The sequence below is a fragment of the Neophocaena asiaeorientalis genome, unplaced genomic scaffold (assembly GCF_003031525.2).
Source record: "Neophocaena asiaeorientalis asiaeorientalis breed wild unplaced genomic scaffold, Neophocaena_asiaeorientalis_V1.1 scaffold221, whole genome shotgun sequence".
Taxonomy (NCBI): Eukaryota; Metazoa; Chordata; class Mammalia; order Artiodactyla; family Phocoenidae; genus Neophocaena; species Neophocaena asiaeorientalis.
In genome coordinates, this window is record NW_020173766.1 from 618409 (window position 1) to 641899 (window position 23491).

Below are 23491 nucleotides of genomic sequence, written 5' to 3' on the forward strand. Positions count from 1 at the left end.
CACAGGAGACAACTCATGGGAAAAAAGCCCAATAAACGGAGCTGTCACTAGCAGCTTGGAGCCTCTGACCAGGAGAGGAGAAATGGAATGACACCACCCGAGACACAAGAACTTCAGTTACGGCCCAACAAAGTCAGACTTACGGAAGGACGCCAGAAGTCAGCAAGATGGATGGAAGGCCCTTTACAGACCATGTAGTCCACCATTTTACAGATGGCAACACTGAGGCCCAGAGAGGCTCAATAACTTGGAGGCAAGGATGAGGCAAGGAGAGGCCGGGGGCTCCTTGCCCCCAGTCCATGAGCTGCTGCTGGTCAAGAAGGTCATCCAAGGCTGGCCTAGGGAGTGGCAGGGGGCAGGGGGAGGGGAAACCACCAGCTCTGGGGCCACACCCATCACTCTCACCCTCCTCCCAGTCAGGACAGCAGCAGCATCTCCCTGCGAGAAATTAAACGCTCATCTCCCCCAAGAGCCACCTCCAGGGCTCATCCTGCCTTCTGTCCTGTGGGCCACAAGGGCCAGAGTGGGCCACGCTCACTCCACGGGAATTCCACGGCGGCCCCTCTCAGCTCTGCAGTTTGTCCAGGAGAAGCTGAGCTACCACGGCTCCCTGGAGTTCTAGCGGCTGGGCAAGCGATGCAGCCTCATGTCCTCCTTCTGGATGTGCTCGTAACAGGACTGGCGGGAGAGAGGTGAGGCTGAAGCCAGCTGGCCTGCCCGCTTCAGCCATATGCACAGGCTCTAGGGCCTGACATCGGGGCGCACCCACCTCCCGGGCCTGGGCCACTGTGTCTCCGACTCAGCCCTCAGCCACAGTCTGCAAGGAAATGGCTCCTTCCCTCTCCTATTGTGCTCAGGGATGCAGCCTGGAACACACTCAGCCCTGGGGATCCGAGGGCCAGGATGCACTGTGCCCACCTCCCCCCACCCAGCCCCTTCTAACAAGGGCAAGAGCAGTGGCTCTGTGAGGACCCTTCCCATGGAGACACACAGAAGCTGTGAATTTGAGCTCATCCCCACGATGGTGTCTGGGGTGAAAGGGGTCTGCCCCAGTGGCCAGGGCATTTCTGCCTGGCCCACCGCCTCTGTCCCTCACCTCCAGGGCCGTGAGCAAGAAGTCATACAGGCCCCCTGTGTGGATAGGGGCCATCATATCACGGATCAGGTGGATCTCGGCTCCCAGGTGCTGGATTCTGGAGAACCACCGCCACCACAACGAGAGGGAAAAGGGGACCTATCAGGGACAGGCATCCAGCAGCCGGGAAGGAGCTCTGGCCTGGGTGGCTGGACACCTGGTCCCTGCTCTGAGTTTGGCCCCCACAGGACCCTGGGTGGGCCTCTCTGGGCCTCAGCTTCCCCATGTGTACCATGAAAGGCTGTGCCCATAAACCCCCATGTTCAAAGCCTTTGGAGTATGTCTTGGTTGGGGGTGGGCAGGGTGGGAAGGGGACCTCCTGCAGCCCGCCCCCAGCTGGGGCTCACTGGGCACGCGACACCACGTAGACGAGCAGCGGCAGCAGGTCGTCCATGGGCAGCTTGTGCTCCTGGCCGAGCATCCGTGACACAGTGGCCTCAATTTCCCTGTATGTCCTCTCCAGCACCTCCAGCTTCTCCCGGGGGTCCACCGTGGTGCTGCAGCAGGGTAGCTGGCTCCAGATCAAGGCCCTCAGGTTCAGTCCCAACCAGGGGCCCCAACACTCCTGCCACCCACACCCACCCTCCCTGGGGTGTGGCTCACATCATCTTCTGCAGACATTCCGTGGCTGACAGGAAGCACTCGTCTCTGACTAGGGAGTATCTCTGCGTGGTTGGGGGAGTGGGTTAGATGAAACCTCCTCTTACCCAGGGTCAGGGCTGGCCCCCGAGCCCCTCACCATCCACCCCCTTCCCCATCACTGGCTTCAGGACAGCTCTGCCCAGAGGGTTGAGTGACCCAGGGAAGGTCACAGATCCACTGTAAGCCTCAGTCTACTCAACTGTAAAGTGGGGTAAATGGTCTCCAGGACGCTGGGAGGATCAAAATGGAAAAAGAAGATAAGAATCATAACAGCCAATGGTCACTGGGTGCCACCCATTTCTATGTCAATGGTTCTTGAGTCCCAGGGCTTGTTGAAACACAAATTCCAAGTTCACTCCCTGAGTCTCTGACTCAGTAGGTCTGGGATGGGTTCAAGAATCTGCTTTTCTAACAGGCTCCCAGACAACGCTGATGCTGCCAATCCAGCAAACACACTTTGAGAACCAATGCCCCTCGTGTTCTGGCCCACATCACCCGACAACAATCACAGGAGGTAGTACTAGTACCGCATCAGGGACTACTTCTACAGATGGGAAAACTGAGGCACGGAGATCAAGTATCTCACCCAAGGTCGTACAGCCAGTAAAAGGGTGGAACCTAAGCTTGAACCTGGTCACTGTGGCTGTACACTCATCCACATGGGAAATCAGAACAGTGCAGAAAGCCTGCCATATCCTCCCTCACCCGCCTATGCAGCTTCTGACCAGTGACCATGAGGCAGAGAGCTGCTCGGAAGGCTGGGCAAACCTGGGGGCCCAGCTCAGGCTCAGACCTCCCTCTCCTAGGCAGGTAATGGGCCCACACTCTCACCTGATTGGTCGTCAGCGTGAGGTCCTTGAGGGGCCACAGGTGCCTGAAATTAAAGCAAGATGGGAAGCTCTGCCAGGACCAGGTCTGAGGGTCTGAGGTCAGAGGGCAAATTTCCTGCACCTCCATTTCCCCCAGGAGGGCTGAGCAGGGGAAAGGGGCAGGGGATGCACAATGGCATCTGGGAACGCTTGTGTGAAGCCCAGGCAAGAGGAGGGCAGGAGGGATGCCCTGAGAGGGCAGCCCTCCATGTAGCCCCAAAATACGAGTGGGACTGGAACACAATGAGGAGACAGAGGGTTAGTGCTGCAGGCCAGGGGACCCTCCTAGGCAAAGTCCTGGGGGTCTGGCCAGAGAGCTCAGTGGTAGAGACTGCTCCAGGGGCTCAGTGAGCTGGCCCAGGCTGGCGAGAAGTAGGGATGCCATGCAAGGCAAATAGAGCCAATGGAGCAGGGAGGCCAGCATGGAGGAGGTGGCACTGAGGCAGCAGGAGGGGTGGGGAGGAGGGACACTTGCAAACTCATGGACAACCAGGTCTCTGGGCTGGTGCCTGGTCAGATACAGGAAACATTCACCACATCGGAAGGGGAAACAAGGTTTTTTGGCAGGAGGGGGAATGGGAAGCGCCATCACCTTGAGACAAAGGGATCCAGGTGTGGGAGGAGAGAGTGCGTTCATGCCCTCAACACTGGTAGTATCAATGGATCAAAGGGGCATGGAGGAGAACATTTTGATGACTGAGGGCGGAAGGGAGGCTCTGACCTACTTCCGGAACAGTCCTCAGTTTCCCCTTGAGGATCTCCCCTCTCCCACTCTCAGTCCAAGAGCTGGGAGCAGGCGACCTTGCCCCAGCCCCAGTGGTAGATATTGAGGCCAGCCTGGCCAATCTGGGCCACAGCCAGCATTCAGGGGCACATTCAAGACCCCAGCCAAGCCAGGGAGGAACTTCAGAGGCTCTGCTGGAGCTGTTGGGAAGGAGACACCAGCTCCCTGTGGGGCCTGAGCTGGGAGAATATAAACCTCGAGTGGCTGGTACCATATTTGTCACCATACGGGGGAGCCAGAGAGCCCAACAGAGAACGAGAGAAGTTGCTTCCTTTATCATGCAGCTGGACACCCAGATCCAGCCACACCTGAATCTAGCCACACCTTAGAACTTCATGGGTACACGAGCCAATTAACCTCCCCGCTTTTTTGCTGAAGACAATTTGGGTTTGTACCCTCTGCTACACAAGAACTCTGGCAATCGTGGCATGGTAGGGAGGCTTACTTCTGTACATCCAGGAACTCAAGCAGCTTGGTGTCGGGGAAGAGGCTAAGGTTGGCAATGCCCTGGCTGTAGAGGCTGTCCTCCCTCTCATGAAGAAGCAGGTAGAGAGTGAAGAGCTCCGAGTAGAAGCTGGGCAGGACAAGGGGTAGCATCAATCTGTGCACCTGCAGGTCCCTGAGTGAGAGCCACCAGGACAGGTCAGGGTCAGCAGGGTGGGCGTGGGGATCTACTTGGGCTGCCCCTCAAAGAGTCCACAGAACTCCTCGTCCCACCACAGTGTTCCTGCCTCCAGCCTCCTCCACCCCAGAGAAAACCCTTCCCAGCCTGTTCTTAGTCATTTCACAACCAATTGTCATCTGTGACTACCTCACACTCTCACTTGACTTTGAGAACCAATATGGCAGCTGAGGCAGAATTTTGATCCCCATTTAATTGAATGCAAAACCAGGGCCTTGATAGATGAGTGACCTGCAGCAAAGCTCTCAGCAGCCGTTCCAAGCTAGTCCAGTTCTGCCTCCTAGTTTTCTGTGCTTCCTAGGACTCAGGGGGACGTTCTCCCTAATGTCTAACCCCATTTCCCATGCCTCCTGCAATGCAGTAACAGAAAGACCTCTCTGATCAGGATCTCTGGGCCTGGAATCTGAAGGCAAATTTTAAGGTTTGGTCTCAGGGGACTGGGGAGACAGATTTAATGACCCACTTAATTCCTGCTCTGTGTGACCTCAGGCTCAGCCCCTGCCAGGCCTCAGTTTCCACATCTGTGCACAGGGAGAAGGAGGTGCCTGAGGCAGCTGCTAACCCTCCATACACCCAAGAGATGAGGGTGGGATAACATGTTTAGAACAAAGATGCATTTGATGCACTGTGGCAGTGCCCCTCCCCAGGTTGCTCAAGGAAGAGAGGTCATGGATCATTCTGATTCTTGAATGGTCAATGAGCAATATTTGGTCAATAGCATGAACCCCTAACATTTCCCAAGAAATACCCTTTTCCCCCGAAGGAGAGCCCAGAAGCAAAGGTATAAGGACTCCCAGGACCCGAGCCTGGCTGCACCAGGGCAGAGAACCCCACAGACCTAATGGGGGCAGTCACCTTGTCTCTGCATCTTGATCTTCCTCTGGGGCCTGGCCCTTGCACTGTAAGGCAACCTGCAGCAGACCCCTGCAAACCAAAGGGAGGGGCAGCGTGGCTGCCATCTCCCACAGAATGGGAGTCACCAAAGGCCAGGCAGGTGGGCTCCACCCCCAGAACCATGGAGCCTGAGGACTGCAGAGCCCAGTGGCCCAAACCCCAGCAGTGAGGAGGCTGGGAGTACGGGATGTCTGCCCGAGTGTCCTGGAACCCTACAACAGCACTACCTGCAGCATCTAAGGTTTCAGTTTATAGCGTTTGACGAGGTCACAGCTCAGCCGGGACAGGACGGGAGATGGTGTCTGAGCCCAGGTCAGGCTCCATTTGCAGTGCGGTTAGAGTTCTCCTGGGGTCAGGGCTAGCCCAGGGCCTGGCTGGGGCTTGGACTCTGGCTGCAGTCAGGCCTTGCTATCACCTCCCCACCCTCTAACCCCTATGCTCACCAGCTGCATATTAACCAACACACCCTCTGTTTCTTTCTCGATCCAGACCCAAGGCAAAGGCACCCTTCCTACCCAGGGCACCAGGCAGAGCTGATGCTTGGAAAGGGCAGAGCTCCCCCCACAGCCCGCCCTGGGGTCACAGTGCAGTGGTTGTCCCCATGTGCCACCAAGCTCACCTGTAGGCGGCCCAGAGTTCCTGGGCGTGCTGCTTCACCTCCTCCTGTGCCAGCCCCTGCAGGTGCTTGTTGGCCCCAATGCCTGAGTATGTGGCCTGGAAGGTCAGCATCAGAGTCCGGAGCAGCTTTCCCAGGGGATGCAGAGAGTTGCTCAGGGCCTGGGCAGGTGCAAAGGCAACAAAGAGATACTCAGCACCGTGGGCTGGAGCACAGCATGCCCACGCAAGACCCCACTTCTTCGATGGGAGCACCGAGGCACTCTCAGCAAGGGCCCACAGGCAGGCCTGTCCCCTCTGGTCAGCACCCTCCCCTGAGCCCTTACCTTCCTGAGGCACTGCTGCAGGGCCTCGGGCGCCCGGTGCTGCAGCAGCTCCTCCAGGATGTCCTCCATTCTGCCTGCGTGGTCCTCGGGGTGGGTCCTGGGGCACCACACACACACACGTCTCTCACCCACGCCCAGGCCTGCCCTCTCTGGGAAGCCTTCCTCCCCTGGCCGACTCAGAGCCCCATTGACCCCAACACTGAGCTCTGGATGCCCTATGGGTACACACGCCCACGCATGCCTGGGCCTCACCTCTCGCAGCACAGGTACTCCTGGGACTTGCGCAGCTCCCTTGAGCTCTGCACGTGGAAGCCCAGCAGGGCCTCCTGCAGGTCTCCAGGGCAGCCGGCTTGAACAAAGTCCTGGAAGGGGCCATAGACGCCCTGCCAGCGGCTCTCCACGGGGAAGACGCCCAGGCCCAGCTGCCTGCGATGGAGGCAGTGGGGGACATGGATAGGGATGGAGCCATGCTGGGCAGGACCCTGTTCAGCCCTTGGAGAGGTGGGGATACCCAGCCTGGCCCAGAGTCAGGGCCCAGGTGGGGTGGGTGGAGTGGGGGATGCAGAGCGGCCTGACCTCCAAGGCTCCAGGAGGAGAAACGGGAGGCAGAGAAGGGTCAGAGAGAATCTACTCCACGGTAGAGAAAAGAGACAGGGGCACACAGAGCACTGGAAAAGAAACAGAAAGATCTGGAGAGCTGAAGGCCAAGTCCAGAGAGTGGGGTCTTGGCCTAAGAGAGACCAGGGCCCAAATCCCAGGATTCCCCCGTCACGGGACCCCGCTCTCCCTCCTACCACACCTGGGTCCTTCCTGAGCTTGATCCTGTCTCAGCCAATAGGCTTAGGGGTCTGGCCGTGTGTGTGTCTGGTGCAGTGTCTAATGGAGCACTGCTCTCCCATGTCACGCTCATAGATTTTCCTACACCTGCACCCGACCCGGGCTCACACCCCTAGGGTTTGCCATCCACTTCTAGCTCCTGCTGTCAGGGAAAAGAAACATGCAGGGACAATGTGTCAAGTAAACAACATGTGAAATGCTGGCTGGCACCATTAGAACCACCACCCACACCTCAAGAGACATAGTAAGAGTCACCACTTGAACAACGGTTTTCCAAGGAAGAACTCTGTCCCCATAGGGAAGAAGTCCATCCTCTTCTCAAATACCCCATGATAGGGACAGTGATTCCACTTAGTAAACTTCCTTCTTTACCCTGGCTGCCAGGGAACTCAGAGCCAGGCTAATGCTTGATTATAAGGCCTATCTGCACCTCCCTTTCTTGTAAGCTCAACTCACACTTTAATTTTCTATCCTATTCTTGTTTGTTTTGTTTCATAAACTGTCTTGTACCCTTCCTAGAATAAAAGCAGGGTCTAAGCAAAGCCTACACATAGTATTTTTCTCCAGTTTTGTGGCATGTGGAGTTACCGTCACATAGCCCTTAATTCCAAGAGCCTCTGACAAGGGCTATGTGACCTGAGCTCTCTGAACTCTCCAAAGAGCTAGGAGGAGGTACAGAAAAGCCGTTCTAATGAGACCTGAGTCTTTAGGGTAGAAACATAGACACACACAGACACCCCCCCCATCAGTCTCTCACCTCTTGCGGGTACTGCCTGGATCTGGAGGGAGGGCAGCTGTGTCCAGCACACCCTGGGTATGCAGTCCTCTCCCTGCCCCACTGCCAAAAGAGCCCTCCAGGGTGAAGCCATTAGGGAAGGTGACCTTGCCCTGGAAGCCAGGAGACAGATGCAGGGATGCCTGTCCATCTGTCTGTCCAGCTGCCCTTCCATCCCATCATGACAGGCCTCATGCCTGTCCATCCCGGGTCACAGAGGCTAGAAACTGATGGATGGCCTTCCCACCATCCATTCAATCTGCCCCACCCCAAGGGGCTCATAATCCTCCACCCCTGCAGGAGCCCCTGCCTGTGCCCACCACCAAGGGGCTCATCTCTGAGGCAGGAAACGGCGAGGGAGACAGAGAAGGGACTCACAGGTCAGAGTGGGGAGGACTACCACTAGGTCCAGAAGTAGGCAGAGGCCTCGGGAGGACATGAGGTATTACCGGCCTTGAGGAGGGGCAATTCCTTGCTGCATGCGACTGTCCCATTCACAGCATTCCTAGTCTCCATCCACTAGATGCCATAGTACCCGCCAGTCAAATAGCCCCCACATTTCCAAAGGCCCCAGCAGGGATACAACTGCCTTCTGCGAGGTCAGCTCAGACAGAAACATACTGAAGGACAATGCCTCCAGGGGCACCTGCCCAAGGCACTGATGGTGGTGGTGGAGGGGGTGGATCCCTATCTTGGGGGCCAGGAGGGGACACAGCCAGGAGACCACCAGCACCCTCTGCACCCAAGGCAAGCCTACCTATCCCCTCTTGACTCACACCCGATCAAATCACACCTCCGCAGCAGGGAATTGTCACTGTATCCACCCCCTAGATGTAGTGGAGATGGGAGAGGCCCTCCCTTACCTGCTCCACCTACCCTCAGCCCTAAATCCAAGCAGGAAGATTACAGACCCCAGCCAAGGTCTCAGCAGGGAGTGGAGTAAGGTCTCTGTGGCTCTCACCTTCCCCACGAAGGTCAGGTCCCTGGTGAAGGTGCCCTCATACAAGGAGTCATCTTCAGAGAGAAGGATCCCTGGGCCCTAGGGAAGGAAGCGGGGAGGGTAGGGGCAGTGGGTTAGGAAGGGCCAGAAGACTGGCGGTGGGGAGGGGAGGTGGGCAGTGACCCATGGGCAGAAGGGTCCTGAGCCCTGCCATACCTCCCAGGACTGTGCCTAGGTGGGATGCCAGCCCCTGGCCTTCTGAGCACTGAGCACAAGGCCCATGGACCTCGACCCTGGGTTACCTTGACCGACACCCTGGGACCTGGCTCCTCCCCTCCAGCAGCCTCTCTCCAGAAGCCTCCTGGAGGACCCTTCCTTCCCACCTACAGCTCAGGAAGTACTGGGCTTTTCCTGAACCATCCCCACTTCCCTGTCACTGACCCCGGGGGCCGTGGAGCTGATCAGGCTCCTGTGCTGCACTGGCTGCCAGGAAGCTCAGAACCAAATGGGACACAATTCGCCTTCTACTTATTTCTGAATCTACCTTAGGTGCCTATTCTTACCTTTTCTTCCTCCTTCAATCCTTTCCAGGACAAAGTATAGATAAACAAACAAGCCACAATATCAGTAACGGCCATCAGGCCAGAGCTTCACTATGTGCCAAGCACCCGGCAGGGTGTGGGTGAGGCAGAAGGTGAGGGCTATGCCCGGGCACGGGAGACCTGCGCTTGAGCCTCAGTTCTGACACTCAAGAGAAGGCAACAGTGGGCAGGTTCTCTGACCTCTCTGAGCCTCACGTTTGTCACTTTTACACTAGGGACAATAACATGACCCCAGGGCTACTGGGAGGATCCCATGAGATTATGTTTCGAGGCTTAGCCCAGAGCTAGACACCCAGTTAGGGGTCTATAAACATGGGTAGTAGAGGCTGCTGGCATCCTCATTACTATGCACTTCATTGTTGCTATTTTAGTGAGTCGTTACGATAAGCAGTTCACCTGAGCTGCTGATGGGAAAACTGAGGCTGGGAGGGGCAGGGACTTGGCCAAGGCCAGGGTAGGTAGGTGGCAGAACTGGATTCCTGCCCAGGTTCTGGCTCCCTCCAGCACGTCGGAACCCTGCTTCCTGCCCCATCCACCCCTGACCAGTCTCAGTTCAGCTTTGGAGCCCCCAGAGCAGGGAAAGGGTAGCTCAGGACACACGTGGGTCACTGCACTCACCACCATCTTGTCTGCCTGGAAGGTCCCCTGGTAGCAGACACCCGCCTGGGTGACCACGACCCCTCGGCCATGGCGCTGGTCAGCCTGCCACATGCCAATATAGCGCTCACCCCTGGGGGAGGAGAGAGTAGGGCCAGAGTTGGATCAGAATTGTTCCCATGCACCTTCTGTGTGTTCTGCTGGCATGGGACCGGGGTGGGGGGCAGGGGTCAGATAAGGAGCAATGACATGGCCTGAATCCACTCAAGTCAGACATAGGGCAGGTGAGGTGAGGACCCGCAGGAGGAACGAGGGTGGAGGAGGAAGGGAGCCTGCCTGGGGGAAGGCATCCTGGCAGGCTTCCCGGGAGAGGTGGCAGGAAGGACAGATGGAGTAAGTTAGGGTGCCACTTAACATATGCAAAGCCATTGAGGCAGGAGTGTACGATAGATACGTGGGGGCGTTCAGTGGTCTAAAAGGCTAGGGGCCACACGGGTGGCATGGCAGGCATGAGGTCAGAGGAGCAGGCAAGGCCTCAAATGTCAGGCCAAGGACACTGGGCTCTGTCTCAGCCCAGAGAGCCTGGAAGGGCTGTGATCCTTTGATAGGACCAGATCAGGGGGTCAGAAACTCCTCTCTGAAAGCGCAGGGAGGGGCCAGAGTTGGGGGGGCTCCTGCAGTCAAGGTCGGGGTCCCTCATCCTGAGCCTCAGCAACAACCGAGGGAGTGGAAAGAAAGTGAGGGGCTTCAGAGAGACTCTGGGGGACAGACAGAATGGACCCAGTGACGACAGGGAACCCGGGCCCTGAGGCATTTGGTCTGTGAGGGCCCCTCTGCCCCTCAATCCTGGTGTGGGGCTGCAGAGCACTCACCTGTCGCCGTCGTCCTGGACGCCATAGCCACTCCTCTGGCCCCTCTCCCAGTGGCCCGTGTACCTGCAGGGCTGAGGGGTCTGCGGGGTGCTCTCAAGGACCCCAAATCCATGCCGCAGGCCTTCCTGAAAGTAGCCCTTGTACACCTCGCTGGTGCTGTACCTGCGGAGGGTCACCAATGGCTGGCCCTGCCTCCCAGAGGACGAGCCTGTCCCATGAGCCTCTCCTACCATCAGGCCAAGGGTCACTTACTCACAGATGCCATAGCCGCACATGCTGCCTTCCCGCCAGTGGCACTTGTAACAGTCAAACTTATCCTCGGAGGCCTGGGGCACCAGGCGGATGCCAAAGCTGCCAGTGTGGGTGGGCAGGGAGGGAAGTCAGCACTGGGGACACAGCCCTGGCCCAAGACACCTGTCACAGCCCCTCCATGCCCAGGAGTGTCCCTGCTCTTCCAAGGGGTCTTCTCAGACGATGGGGAGAATCTGAGAGGTGCTGAGCCCCATCTTGTTCCCTAGGGCCCCTCAGGACACCCCATCTCCACCCCAACCCCCATGCACTCTGGGAGGGCCTTCTGGCCCTGGACCACTCCCTCCATGACCTGCCCCCCTCCTCAGGCCTAGTTTCCCCTTTAGGACAATGAGTGGAGCTGGACCACATGGCCTCCAAGTTTCTGCTTGAGGTTTGGGAATGTAGGATGGGGCCAGGCTGGTGACAGTGGAGAGGGGTGGAAACCACTCCCTGCCTGCCCACCACACAGTCCTGTGTCAGCCCCAGCCTTACCCGTGCTCCAGGCCCTGGCAGAAATCCCCCACGTGATTCCGCCCGTCTGGCCACTTCAGGGTTCCCCTGTAACACAGTCGAGGTCCACGGGCATCAGGTCCATGGGCATCAGACCCACCAGACCTTCAACACACACAAGACCCCCAGCCAACCTCTGCCGCAGACTCTCTCCGAGGCCTCGATCCCCCTTGGACTGGACTCTCTGCCCCAACTCGGTCTTCTTCTCTGAGCTTTATGGCCCCACATGGGCTCTCAGCCCTTCTCTACTCCTGGCACAATGGCCCCAGCAGCCTCACAGAGTGTGCTCCACACCCAGCAGGGAGAGCTCTGGAAGCATCCAGGTTGCCTTTTTCCCTTGACCAACAGGAAGCTCAGAGCTAACCTTCAAGCTCAAGCCAAGTGCTAGTCAGTGGGGTTTCTACCATCCTTGTCTCCTCTTCTGACACAGCATTGCTTTTTCTGTGTTTTTGTTCATAAGCTTCCTCAAGCCCTTTCTGGAAGCAGGCAGGGTATCAGAAATGAGTGGAATGCTTGCAAGCGTAACCTTGGCGAGTCCTTTCTGCTTTCTGGGCCTTGGTTTCGCCAGCTGTAGCACAAGTTGGGGCCATGTTCTTCAAAAGCCTATCTGCCTGTGGGGTCGTGTCGACCTGCAACTGAGGCCAGGTTCACCCTAGAACCTGCCCTGAGGCCTGGGGAAAGTCATGCCAGTCTCTGGGCCTCAGCTTCTGCACCTATCACCTAAAGGGGGTGATAACACTCCCCCAGAGCATTCTTGTAAGGACTGATGAAGACAGAATGTCTGCAAAACATTTCTACCACCACCAGACAATGCTATGTAGACATGAGAGTTTTCTTCCACTCGCCTGAGAACAGAATGGTAACTGTGGGCCCTGCAGGTCAGCTTCCTGATGTCTGCCCCACGCTCGGTAGACTCACTGCCATCAAGACTGTATCTGGCACAAACCTACAGTGGGCCAGGTCCTGTCCAAGAGGACTTAAGAGAGACTGTGGGGGACAAACAGATTTCACCACAGGGGGGTAACAGCCTTTGGTTCATGCCCCGAGGCAATTAGGTCCATATGGGTCCTGTCTGCCCCTCAGACTCCCAGGAGGATCCCTGCCTTGCTTGGCCCAGAGCCTCCTCGGTCACTCACTTGCCATGGGGCCTGCCACCGTACCACTCGCCCTCATAGGTGGCCTGGCTGAAGCGGCCCTCCGCACGGAAGGTGTATGCTCCACAGCGGCAGATGGGGGGTTCAGAAGGCTCCAGGCCCGCCCCCAGCACCGGGAAGTCCTTCTTCCCACGCAAGGTCTGGCACACAGCCTGGGTGACCTTCCACTGCCAGGCCACCTGCGGGGGGACAGGGAAACACAGGACAGGCCACTGCTGCTGGAGGCAGCCCCTCTAGGAAGCCTCCTGGGGCGGCATCAGGTATCACCCTACCCACACCCACTCTTATCACTTGCGGGGACCTCCAACGGCTCCCGTGCTGCTCCCTGGGGCCTCATTCAGACCTGAATACTTGTTTGCAGCTTCGGGCCTGCCCAGAGAGGCCAAACAGAACCTTCGAACAGGCCCCAACCCTGGCTTCACAGAGAAAAGCAAGTGTTCTCGTAGGCATTCTGATGCCTGAGCCCAGGCTGACCCCTGACTCACTCTGACCATGACTCCAGAGGCTTGACATTCCCAACGAGCCTCCAGGGCTGTATACCTGTGCCCTCCCCTTACCCTCCTGTCGCCTTCCCTCACTCCCCTGACCCCACTCCCCGGATTCACAGTCCGCCCACACTCACCCGGCCCTGTGGGTCCTTGGAGCACAAGGAGAACTCTTCCTCAGGCGTGAGGAGGTGAAACATGCACCTAGACAGATGGAGCTAATGAGTAGGCTCCAGCTCTGTCCAGGAGGGTGCTGAGGGAGGGCCCAAGTCAGAGGCCTGGGGTGGGCAGGTTACATGGGGTAGAGGGAGGGAAGGCCTGGGGTGTCACTGGATGGGGGTGCTTACCCGTCCTGCCCAGGTTCCACCCACACCAGCTTCAGATCAAAGGTGTGGACACTGTGGCCCTGGAAGAAGAGGAGGCACAGGTGGGCAAGACGCTCATCTATTCTCTGGTCTGGGCTTGCTCCCAAGCAGCAGCTCGCTGGCACACCGCTGGGTGTCCCCAGCATGCTCAGTGCGGCACACCCAGCACTGAGTCCCACACCACCCCTGCCGGCTCCCCATCTCCAGGACAGGTCCTCCACCTCCCTTCCCACCTGAGGGCCTGGCCAGAAACCCAGGACAAGCCTCCCGCACCCCCGACATTCTGCTCCATCAGGGCCCCCAGAGTGGTCTTCTGGAAATGCAGCATGGATCTTGTTAGCCCCTGCTGGAAACCTCTCTAAGGTCCCTACGGCTGAGCCTGACACCTGAGACCACACAGACCACTCCCCTCCACTGCCTGGGCCTCCTCCAGTTTGCCACAAATTCTCCTCAGCCTGAACTTTTGCATGTGCTCTTCCTCCTACTTGGAATGTCATCCCTGCTCTGAGAGATAGACCAAACCTCCCTTCCTCTGGAAGATTTTGCAGAGTGACCTTTCACCTGGCAACAGACACAGGTGGAAGCGGCACCAGGCCCAGGCCTGAAGGGGAGGAGGAGTGTGCCAGACACAGGCCAGGACAAGAGAGGATCCAGCACAGACAACAGGATGTGCCAAGGTCCAGAGGTGGGAAAGGGCTCAGCACCTTTTAGTGACAGTATCTCGTCAGCATACCTGGAGCACAGAGGGTGAAATCGGGAGTGGAGGGAAACAAACTGAATCAAAACCCCAAAACCAGGCTTCAGGAGACATAGGTTTGGATGGGCAAGTAGCATCCCTTCTAGGCCTCAGCCTCCCTATCTGCAGGGGAGTTCCAGGCTGACACTCTAGGGGGATACAGAAGACAGTGCTCTGGCTATCAGAGGAGTAACATAAGTTCAGGGGGAACTAGGCACAGCCAAGGTTATGGGCCACATAACAAATCCCAAACCCTAGTACTGGCTCCCTCCTGACTTCTGTAATGCCGAGAGCCCGGGCACTGCTGCTACATGGAACTCCTCTCTAGAAGCCTTGCATGTGCCCTGAATGGTTCACGCAGCCCTCCTCAGCCACTATGGGCCACTTATGACCGTTGTCTGAGGTTCCTCTCCGGTTGGAGGAAGACAACTAGGAGTTGTCTGCCATCTGCTGAAGCACAAACTGACAAGTGTCCCACTTTACAGGTAAGGAAACTGAGGGGAAGACATTTAACAGGGATACCAGCTGTGGAGAGCTGAGACTGGAAGAGCCCTGCTCCATAGCCCACACTCCTTCAGGGATGGCTCCACCTGCTGCCCCCACCCTAGCACTCTGCCCTTCTGCCCCCATCACCTCCTCAGGCCCAAGTTCTCGCTCCCAACCACATGTCTCTTTCCTACTCCTTTTTTCAACCAGCCCTCAGACCCCCACTGTGACCCCACGACCTCTGGCCAGCCCCACCCTACCTGTAGCAGGACAAGGGCATCATCAAAGAGCAGCACACGCTCTGCCCTCAGCGGGGTGACCGTCACAGGTATGTCCTGGCTGTCTTGCAAGAGTCGGTGAGCGGGGGTACAGAGCACATCCTGGTGAGGCGAGGAGGGAGGTGCAAGGCTCAGGGACCTCTGTCCTGGATGCTGCTGGCCACTCCACTGCCCACCTCTGCCCCAGGCACCTCCCCCAACACTCTGAGCATCTCCTGGAGGCTCCCAGGTCAGTGATGGGCACTGGGGCTCCAAGGTGGGGGGGTTCATTCCTGGCTATACCCAGAAGGACAGCACAACTTCTCTTGAAGCCTTACTTTGTCCTCCTCCAACCCATCTCAGGCCATGGCCCCAGTCAAGCCCCCATCAACTTTCACCCAGGGTTCTACAATCCCTGCCTCTCTCTGGCAATTCCTGTCCCCTTCACTTGTCCTCCTAATTCTCTGCTGCACTGGGCCCCAAGCCCGTCACGCCCTGTCAGAGCACAGGGGACTTTCCCTCCTGCAGGGGCAATACGGGCAGTGACTCGGGGGTGCAATCATTCAGTGACATCCCAGGAGAGAGGGTCGATTCTGCTGACCACTCTTCCCCAGAGCCAGAAGCTCACATCCCAGCCCAGGAGGTGCTCAGCAAATGGGTGAGGATGGCTGGACAGGGGAACGTCAGAGACACCTGCTTTAGCCGCTGCCCCCCGACCCAGGTGGGGAAGCTGAGGCATGGAGCAGGCAGCAGGCAGCTCAAGCTACCCAACGGGCCCCTGCCGGATGGCAACCCCTTCCCTAACTGCCCCTCAGGCCTCGAACTCACCCGCAGCCGGCTGCTCAGAGTGTGCCAGAGGGCCTGCGTGGCCATGGCCTGGTCCAGCTCCTGCCTCATGAAGGACTGCAAGTTCCCAAAGACGGTGGCTGCGTGCACCAACAGCTCCCGGGTGGGGTGACTCTGTAGGGGGACAGAGCAGCCGGGGTGGGGTATTATCAGAATCCTCTCCCACCCTGTGGTGACTGCCCCAGCCCTGGCCTGGCCCCAACCGGTCAGGAGGTCTGGGTCTAAGTCTAAGTTTTCCCTTTTCTCCCTGCCAGCCCCTCCTCTGGCAGTAGGAGGATGCTTCCAGGGGATTTAGGACCATTCGATGACTCCCCCAGCTGGGGCTGGGCCATGTGTCCTCACACCCAGTACATGATTCTACATCTGTTCTCTGGGTCTCTGCTGGCTCCACTAGGGCAGGGCCATGTACCTTAGATACCCCAGGGCAAGGACATATCCCTTCAAACCCCCCCAGAACAAGACCATGTCCCCAAGGCATGGCCAGGTCCTTCTCAAACCAGGGTTCCTGAGTAGGCAGGTTCCCGGAGCCAGAGGCCCATTTCTCCCATCCCTCAGCTTCCCCACGGGAGACAGGCCTGATAACCAGCAATCACCCCCCGCTCCCCATCACCCCTGCTACCTACCTCCCCGACAGCGTCCCTGAGGCTCAGCAGGAGGAGCATGCAGTGCTGCACATGATGGGTGAGTGGCTGGCGGAGAGCCTGGACCAGCGCCGTGCCCACCGAGCCCTCTGAGCTCATGCCCGACAGGAACTGCTGCAGCGCCTTCCGCTGGCCCTGCCAGTACTCGCTGAGTGGAGGGAGGGCCGCACACCCCTTCACTCTCCCCTCCTCTGTTCCCACACCTGCCACCATTGCCCCCTTGCCCTGGCTAATCCCCCAGATCCCAGGACAGTCCCAGACCCCAAACCTCTCTCCCATCAGAAAAACAGTGGCTGAGTGACCCTCTTGGAGATTTGGTAGCAGTATCTCAGAGATTAAAGCCCACCCTGAGTAGCAATTAGGAATGCTTCCCCGCCCCAGGTTCACTCCCGTTAGTTGGTATATGGATTCTGCTCACAGCCTCACTAGGCTTCCCTCCCTCTCTTCAGTGTGGATCAGCATGTAATTGCTAGAGCCAGGATTGTTCAGGATGAGTCCCGGGCCGTGACACTCACTGCTCTGGGGACGTGGCTTCTAAGCCCTCCCTCCCAGACACCCCCAACTCAGAGGCCCACTGCAGCATTCCATGCTCACCTCCTCCTCTTTACTGCCTTCTGAAAGGCCTGCACTGCCACACAGCTTGTGTAGGACTCGATGTACCTGTAGGTAGCACAGGGACACCCAGCAAGCCCAACGCTCAGCTCCAGACCCAAGCCCCTGCCCTTCTGGTGTCCCCAGATCCCACCCACTGAGTGGCTGCAGCCCTGAGGGCCTGGCTCTGGGCACTGGTGACCTTGAGTCTTAACTGACCCAACTAGACAATTCTAACTCAGTCTCTTTTCCCTGGGAGGCCACCAGGCTCAGATCTGGGGTGCCTGAGCCTGCCACCAGGCTAACACCCAAACCCAGGGCTGAACCCAAACCTTTGCCAAAGCCCTGACCCACGTGAGTCCCAGTGCCGGCCCCAGCCCCGCCTCGGCTATCTTACTCCAGGTGGACTTGCAAGACATGGTCAGCGCTGTGCAGCAGCAGCAGGGATTCCAGACTGATGGAGTCCGGGTGGCGCAGCCTCTCCTGCAGTGAGTGCAGGCTTTCCTCCGTCACCTCCCACAGCTGCTGGGAGCTCCTGTGCAGCTGCTGCAGGAGCTGTAGGCACTCTCTGCCCCAGGGATCTGAGGGCTCTGGAGCTGGGGCAGGAGCACAAGCACACTGTGAGGGGAACAGGGCCGCTCCACCTTCCAGGGAGCACGCAGAGGCCCTGGGTGGTCACCGGAGGGGCAGCAGCACCCCTAGCCCTGGAGCTGCAGCTAGGGTCTCACATCCCTGGGGTCCTTGGGACAGAACTGGAAGCCCATGTGCCCCCTTGATCTCAGCAAGGGATGGGCAGGCTACAGCAGTGGGCAGCACCCTTGTGGATTCAACAGGGGCACGTGTCCACCTCCTCACTAAACAGGGACAGCACTGATGACCTAGGGCCACCAAGTACAAGAATCCCCCGAGTTTCAGAGCTTCCTCAGGTCCAGAATGTGAAGTCCATAGGGTTCTGTAGTCTCCTGCCATTCACAGAAGCACCAACAGAGCCCCCAGGAGGAAGGCACCTGCCCAAGGTCATTTTGTAAACCGGGCATCCTGCCTTCCAGTCATACCCTGGGTGAAAGCAAGATGAGAATTCAGGCAGAGAATCCAGGCCTGTGCCCTGGGAGGGATGGAACATCATCTCCGTTCCCAGCAGGTCTGGGCTAGAATGGGGTTCACAGCCTGGTTCCCTGGGGTCCCTTTGAGAAGGAAGCAGCCAGCAACTGGGGGTGAGGGCCCTGGATCCATCCGAAGACACCCACACCAAATGTCACCGCTCCCATTTGCAGCTGAGAAAGCTGTAGCTCAGAAGGTCCAACAAGGGAGGACTCCTGTCTCTAGGACGGTTCCTGCATCCCGCCCCCCTCCCCTCAACTCACCGGCCTCCAGAAGGGGCTGGAGGACAAAGCTGTTGATGCGTGCGAGTGTGGCTGAGAAGACCTCCTCTAGCCGCAGCAGGGCTGCCTCCTCAGGGCTGCACATGGCCAGGGTGCCAGACTCAGGGCCTGAGAACCAAGCAAGATTAGAGCGAATAGCAGCCATGGGAGCAGGGTGCCGTCTCAGGCTATATGCCCAAAAGGCCCATGACCACCCTACCTCAGAACTGAGCAAGGAGCCCATGTCACCCCAAAGGGGAGTTTCTGAACTGGCCAGTGACCCCTGCTCATGCTCCACGTGTGCCCAGCTGAGGGGAGCCTGAAGGAGTGGGAAAGAGGACTCAGAACTGCCAAGGGAAGCATCTATTTTTTACCCAAAAGGCAGATGCTCCTTAAGTCCTCTGGCCTGCTCATTCCTCTGCTCAAACACCCACCATGGCTCCCAAGGGCTCAGAGTAACATCTAGTAGTGCTCCGACCTACCCCTCTCTCCACTGACTCTCTGGAAACAAGGACATACTCTCGGAGGAGCACAGCCTTTATCGCAAGGCCATGGCTCAGGACTCCCTGTCACCCAATAGGGATATGTAGGAGAGGTCTGGGAGAAGTGGGAAATATCCTGCTGGAGCCATGAAGGATGGGCAAGAAATAAAGAGGCAGAGAGGAGGACAAGGCATGCAGGTGGGGGAACCAGGAGAGCAAAGGCTCATGGGCATGAAGGCCCAGGCTCTGCAGGTGGCCCACCAAGAGCTCCCTAAGTGGCTAACAGAGGAGCCATGGAGGGCCTCAGAGTGGGGGAGTGATGGGATTCAAAGTCAGACTTGGGGACACGGACTTGGTGACAGTTTCAGAGGAGATGATTCCAAGCCATGAGAGGATGAGGTGAGTGTGGGCAGGAGCCAGACACTTCATGCCCCCCTGCAAGCTGCAGGACGGGTTCTACTCCAGAGGTAGGGGCCATGGGGGTGGGCAGGTCTTTGGACCTCCTTCCCTGGAGAGCGGGACCCTCCAAGAAAGCAGGATCACCTGAGAACGCAGCCTCCTGACTGGAGGGAGGGGGAGCAAGGGGCCTGGGTTCAAACCCATCCCCATAGCCAGGCTGCATCCTCCAATCAGACACAGCCCTCTCCTACCAGACCTGGCAAAGGAGGTCATCTGCCCAGATTACGTGACTGTACGTCTCAGGGTTGAGAATTAGAGAGCCTTTTAACCCCAGACCCTCAGACTCGGCCTCTCTCCGACTCTGACACTCTGAGGCTCTGAGTTGGTTGACCTCGGTGGGGCTGTAGACATAATATGAGGAGATACAGACTGACCCAAAGGATCAAATGAGAGAGGGTCTCATCCCTCCCCACCCAACCCCAAAGACACCAAAGGGCATTCCAGGCTCCTGACAGAGCCTACAATTCCCAGAGAATTGGCTCTGGGGCAGAGTGAGATGAGTGCCTCAGAACTCTGGCCAAGGGCCCAGGCCCAGGACATTCCTGCCCCACCTTTCCTGCTGTTGTTGCTTCAGGAGGGTGAGGCCTTGGGAGGGAGAAGCAGGAAGGAGAAATGGCTGGACACCCAACTGCAGGCTTCTCTTTCTGCTGGCCCCCTGCAGCAGCCCCAGCCCCCTGTGGAGGACTGGGGGAGGGTTGCTCCAAGTCAGCTCAGAATACCAGGACAACACAGCCAAGGAGTCAGGGGTACAGCAAGTGCGGCCTGGGCCCATCTGACCCTCACCCATATCTCCAGAAACTGGTGGAATGGAAAGACCCTTTGGGAAGTGACCTTTCCACCCTCAGCTGGCAGTCTGTCGGGGTCTGAGCTGAGAGGTGAGGACACCAGCTAAAGGTGGAGGGGGGAGGGTGCAGCCAGGATGGGAGGTACAGACTAGGAACCAGATCAGGGTGAGCTGGGGACCTGCAGCAGATAACTCACTGTTGGGAGGCCTTGCACATCAGATCCCCGACACTTACCTGGGGCCCACCCCAACCAATGCCACACCCAGGGCACTCCTCTCCCCTTTAGGCTTCCTCCCCTTGCCCCCATGGGGCTGGCAGAAGCTCCCTTACCCTGGACCCATGGCTCACACCTCAGTAGCTCCCACAGGACCCCCTTCTGACCTCTGCCCAGCTATTCGGCCCTGGCCATGCCCCAGCTTATCCAGAGCCCTGCTCTTCTCTGGGCTTCAATCACCTCCTCTGTGAAATGAAGATCGGACTAAATCACAGCTTTTCAAACTATTTTAGTCCTCCCTAGAAAGCATAAACCGGTGGAGGGGAGCTCCTCTGGGTATGGGGACCTGCTCTTCAGTCTCCCTTATCTCTCAGTGCAGCCTGGGGCCCCTGAGGATGAGTCTTACCGACACAAACTGGCAACACTGGCAACACAGACTGGCCAGGTCTGTGGCCCCAAAAGGATCTCTAACCCTAGGAAACCGAGTCACACTGCCCAGAGGAAAGGCCAGAGGTTAAACATGGCTGGTGAGACGGCGGGTGGGGAGAAGACTGCAGTTGAGGCTAGACATCTGGTCTGGTTGGTCCCGAGAGCCTCTGCTCCCAGGCTAGGGAGTTCTGGGGCTTCATCCCGCAGGCAATGAGGAGAGTGTGAGGGCAGGGGCCAGGCCAGGCGTGAGTGTGCCTGAGTGTGTACACTGGCGAGGGAGGAGGAAGAGGTGCTGAACCTAACACCACAGGGACCCGGCAGGAGTCCCACCTCCAACCCTCTCCTCTCTGGTTCAGGGCATGGCTTCCTCACGCTCTCACTCCATCCAGCTCTAAGGTTCCTTAGTGGTTCAGGGCATGGCTTCCTCACGCTCTCACTCCATCCAGCTCTAAGGTTCCTTAGTGGTAGACTGCACACGATGTACATATGGGGAAACTGAGGCCCAGAAAGGAATGGGAGGGCCCAGAGACACTAACTGTAGAGCATGTACAGGGCTCAGACCCAGGCCTCTGGCTCCCAGTCCCACCAAGCTCACCTGAAAGGCTGGGCGACTCACCTTAGGGCACACAGCAAGTACCTAGGCTTCCCAGGCAGGCTTCATGTTCACCATGGGGCGGGGTGAGGACAGACTGGCTAGTCTTGGCGTGTCCAGGTGAGTCAGCTGCCAGTCCCCGCGGCAATCTAACCAGCCGCCAGACCTGCTCTCTCTCTCACGCGCTCTCTTTCTCTCTCTTGCATTCTAGGCCTCTGTCCATGCTGGGTCCCTCTCTCCCTTGCCTCCTCCAAGGCCTGGCCCCTCAGGCCCCTGGGCCACACCCTGTCATGGTACTCACTCTGTTATTTCCTGGTCTGGACAGGCAAGGAAGTGCTGCTTGCTGTGGAGGCTTTTTCCTGGGCTGCCTTGGAACCCCCTTTGATCATCCAGCAAACTCAGCAGAGGAGGGAGGGGCTGCCCAAGGGAGGGGGCGCTGAACTGTCACAGCTGACGGGTCCCAGCCTCCACCTGGGCCTCTCCCCCCACCCTACCCCAGCACCCTTCCTCTGCCCTTCCGTGGCTCCAGACTTCTTGTCCTAGACCCCACCCCCCACCTTCCCAACCTCTCTGGTCGCTTTTTTCACAGCTTTCCTTCCTCTTCCTGCGTAGTGGCTGGAATTTCCCAAACATGGGATCCACTTCCCACCACCAGGCATTTGCCCATGCCTTCTCACTGCAAGCAATACTAGCCCGCGTCACCTCCTCCTGGCAGTCTCTCAGGCTGGCTGAGGCCCCGCGGGGTCGCCCCACAGCCCAGGCCAAGCCCCTGGGCACTGCCCACGTGTTTGTCTGCCCTCATGTCAGGCACGGGCCCAGGGAGGCTGTCCCGTGGTGACAAGGTGACCAAGGGGCAGGGAGGACGAAGCTGAACCCCGCCGGGAGGGAGGGACCTTCGGACAAACTCGGACGGGCCGGGTGTGAGTGCTGCCAGGGACCGAGGAGTCGTGGAGGGGCGGCGCGCGGCGGCCCAAAGACTAAAGTCCCACCTGGAGCGAGGAGGGGCGGGGAGCAGAAGGGCTCTACCCCAGACGAGAGACCTCCAGCCCTCCCTTACCTGTGCGGCGCGGGGTCCCATGCCGGGAAAGCCGCCGCGGTAGCTCTCTCGCGGACGCCCGCCCCACGTCGGCCCCGCCCCTGCAGGCCCCACCCCCGAAGGCCACTCCACCCCCATGCCCCGTCCCCGCCTCGCCTCCGGGTACCGCTCCGAGTCAAGGGCGGGGGCCTGCCTGGAAGTAGGCGGGGCTTGGCGTCCATCTGCCCCGTGCACTAGGGCTCTCCTGAAGTCTCAGTCTGCAGTCTTCCGGGGTCTGAAGTCTCCTGGGACACAGTGGGGGGCTGGGAGAAGGAGGAGAGGAGGTGGGAGCTTGACCCGCCCCTCGCTCCCCCCAACACACACACGCACACGCTCTTGCTCACGCCCAGGAGAGCCTGGGTGTGTCTAGGAAGCAGTCTTGGTTTCCTTGTCCCGGCGGGGTCTTTTCCAATCCCCCTCCCCTCCCCTCCCTTCCGCCCTCATTCTGACTCCCTGCGGGCCTAGGTGCAGCCCGGTGACCTTCCTCCGCCCGCACCAGTCACAGGGGCCGGCACAAGAGGAGCACCAGGTGGGTTCATGAAACCTGTGGCCGAGAGTAGGGTAAACCGAGGCTACCCGCGGTGGGCAGGGTGTCCGTGGCCACTCCTGAGTGACCTTGGGGAAGTCCCCTGCCCGCACTCCTGAGTCTCAACATGGCCCAGTAGAGCGTGAAGCCAGCGGTTGTCTGCGCGCCAGGGCCTGCGACCTTGGCAAAGGTGGCGGGGAAGCCTTGTTCCAGCGGACCTCCCGGCAGGGGGAAGGCCCACGGTTCAAGCCTGTAACAAAGGAGTCTGCTGCCTGCCTCCGGTTCTCCATTCACTTACTGAGGCACGCGGATTCCAGGGAATGACCCACGTCACTGCCCCTTTCACGGCTGACAACACTGAGGCAGAGAGGCCCCATCCCGAGACAGGCAGTGGAAATGCAGAAAGGATGGCCCACCAATGCTCTACTCAAGTCTGAGCTGGTGGGAGGCATGCCCTGTCCTGCCAGGCTGAAGAGAGATCTCCAGTGGAGTACATGGTGGGTTGCAAGCATTCCTTCACAGATGAGCAGGGTCTTGGCGGGTTTGTGAGTGGCCTGGCACATTGCGGTGGGCAGACAAGAGGTCTCTGGGCCATGGGAGGAAGGACCAAGTGCTGAAGAGTGGCCATAGCCACAG

General features: G+C 58.6%; 1 protein-coding gene across 13 annotated transcripts; it reads right to left on the bottom strand.

The window, feature by feature from the left end:
• Nucleotides 1–159: 159 nt before the first annotated feature.
• On the bottom strand, nucleotides 160–22372 carry ALS2CL (ALS2 C-terminal like). Of its 13 annotated transcripts, XM_024751484.1 has the most exons (28): nucleotides 22312–22372; nucleotides 21556–21671; nucleotides 18297–18422; nucleotides 17330–17528; nucleotides 16936–17001; nucleotides 16324–16489; nucleotides 15683–15814; nucleotides 14858–14977; nucleotides 13358–13416; nucleotides 13148–13214; nucleotides 12508–12704; nucleotides 11354–11419; nucleotides 10823–10921; nucleotides 10571–10732; nucleotides 9720–9831; nucleotides 8521–8598; nucleotides 7542–7672; nucleotides 6200–6373; nucleotides 5948–6044; nucleotides 5626–5783; nucleotides 4968–5036; nucleotides 3876–4049; nucleotides 2609–2651; nucleotides 1978–2007; nucleotides 1739–1800; nucleotides 1483–1632; nucleotides 1097–1193; nucleotides 168–678 (listed from the first exon to the last, which is right to left on the bottom strand). In XM_024751484.1, exons 3-28 carry the CDS (start codon nucleotides 18397–18399, stop codon nucleotides 619–621), a joined length of 2871 nt encoding a protein of 956 aa, XP_024607252.1. In that variant the 5' UTR covers nucleotides 18400–18422; nucleotides 21556–21671; nucleotides 22312–22372; the 3' UTR covers nucleotides 168–618. The 13 variants fall into 13 exon arrangements, 10 of the variants coding, with proteins under 10 accessions (XP_024607248.1, XP_024607252.1, XP_024607253.1 ...); XM_024751485.1 differs by lacking the exon at nucleotides 21556–21671; XM_024751486.1 differs by lacking the exons at nucleotides 21556–21671; nucleotides 22312–22372 and adding an exon at nucleotides 21279–21496.
• Nucleotides 22373–23491: the final 1119 nt, after the last annotated feature.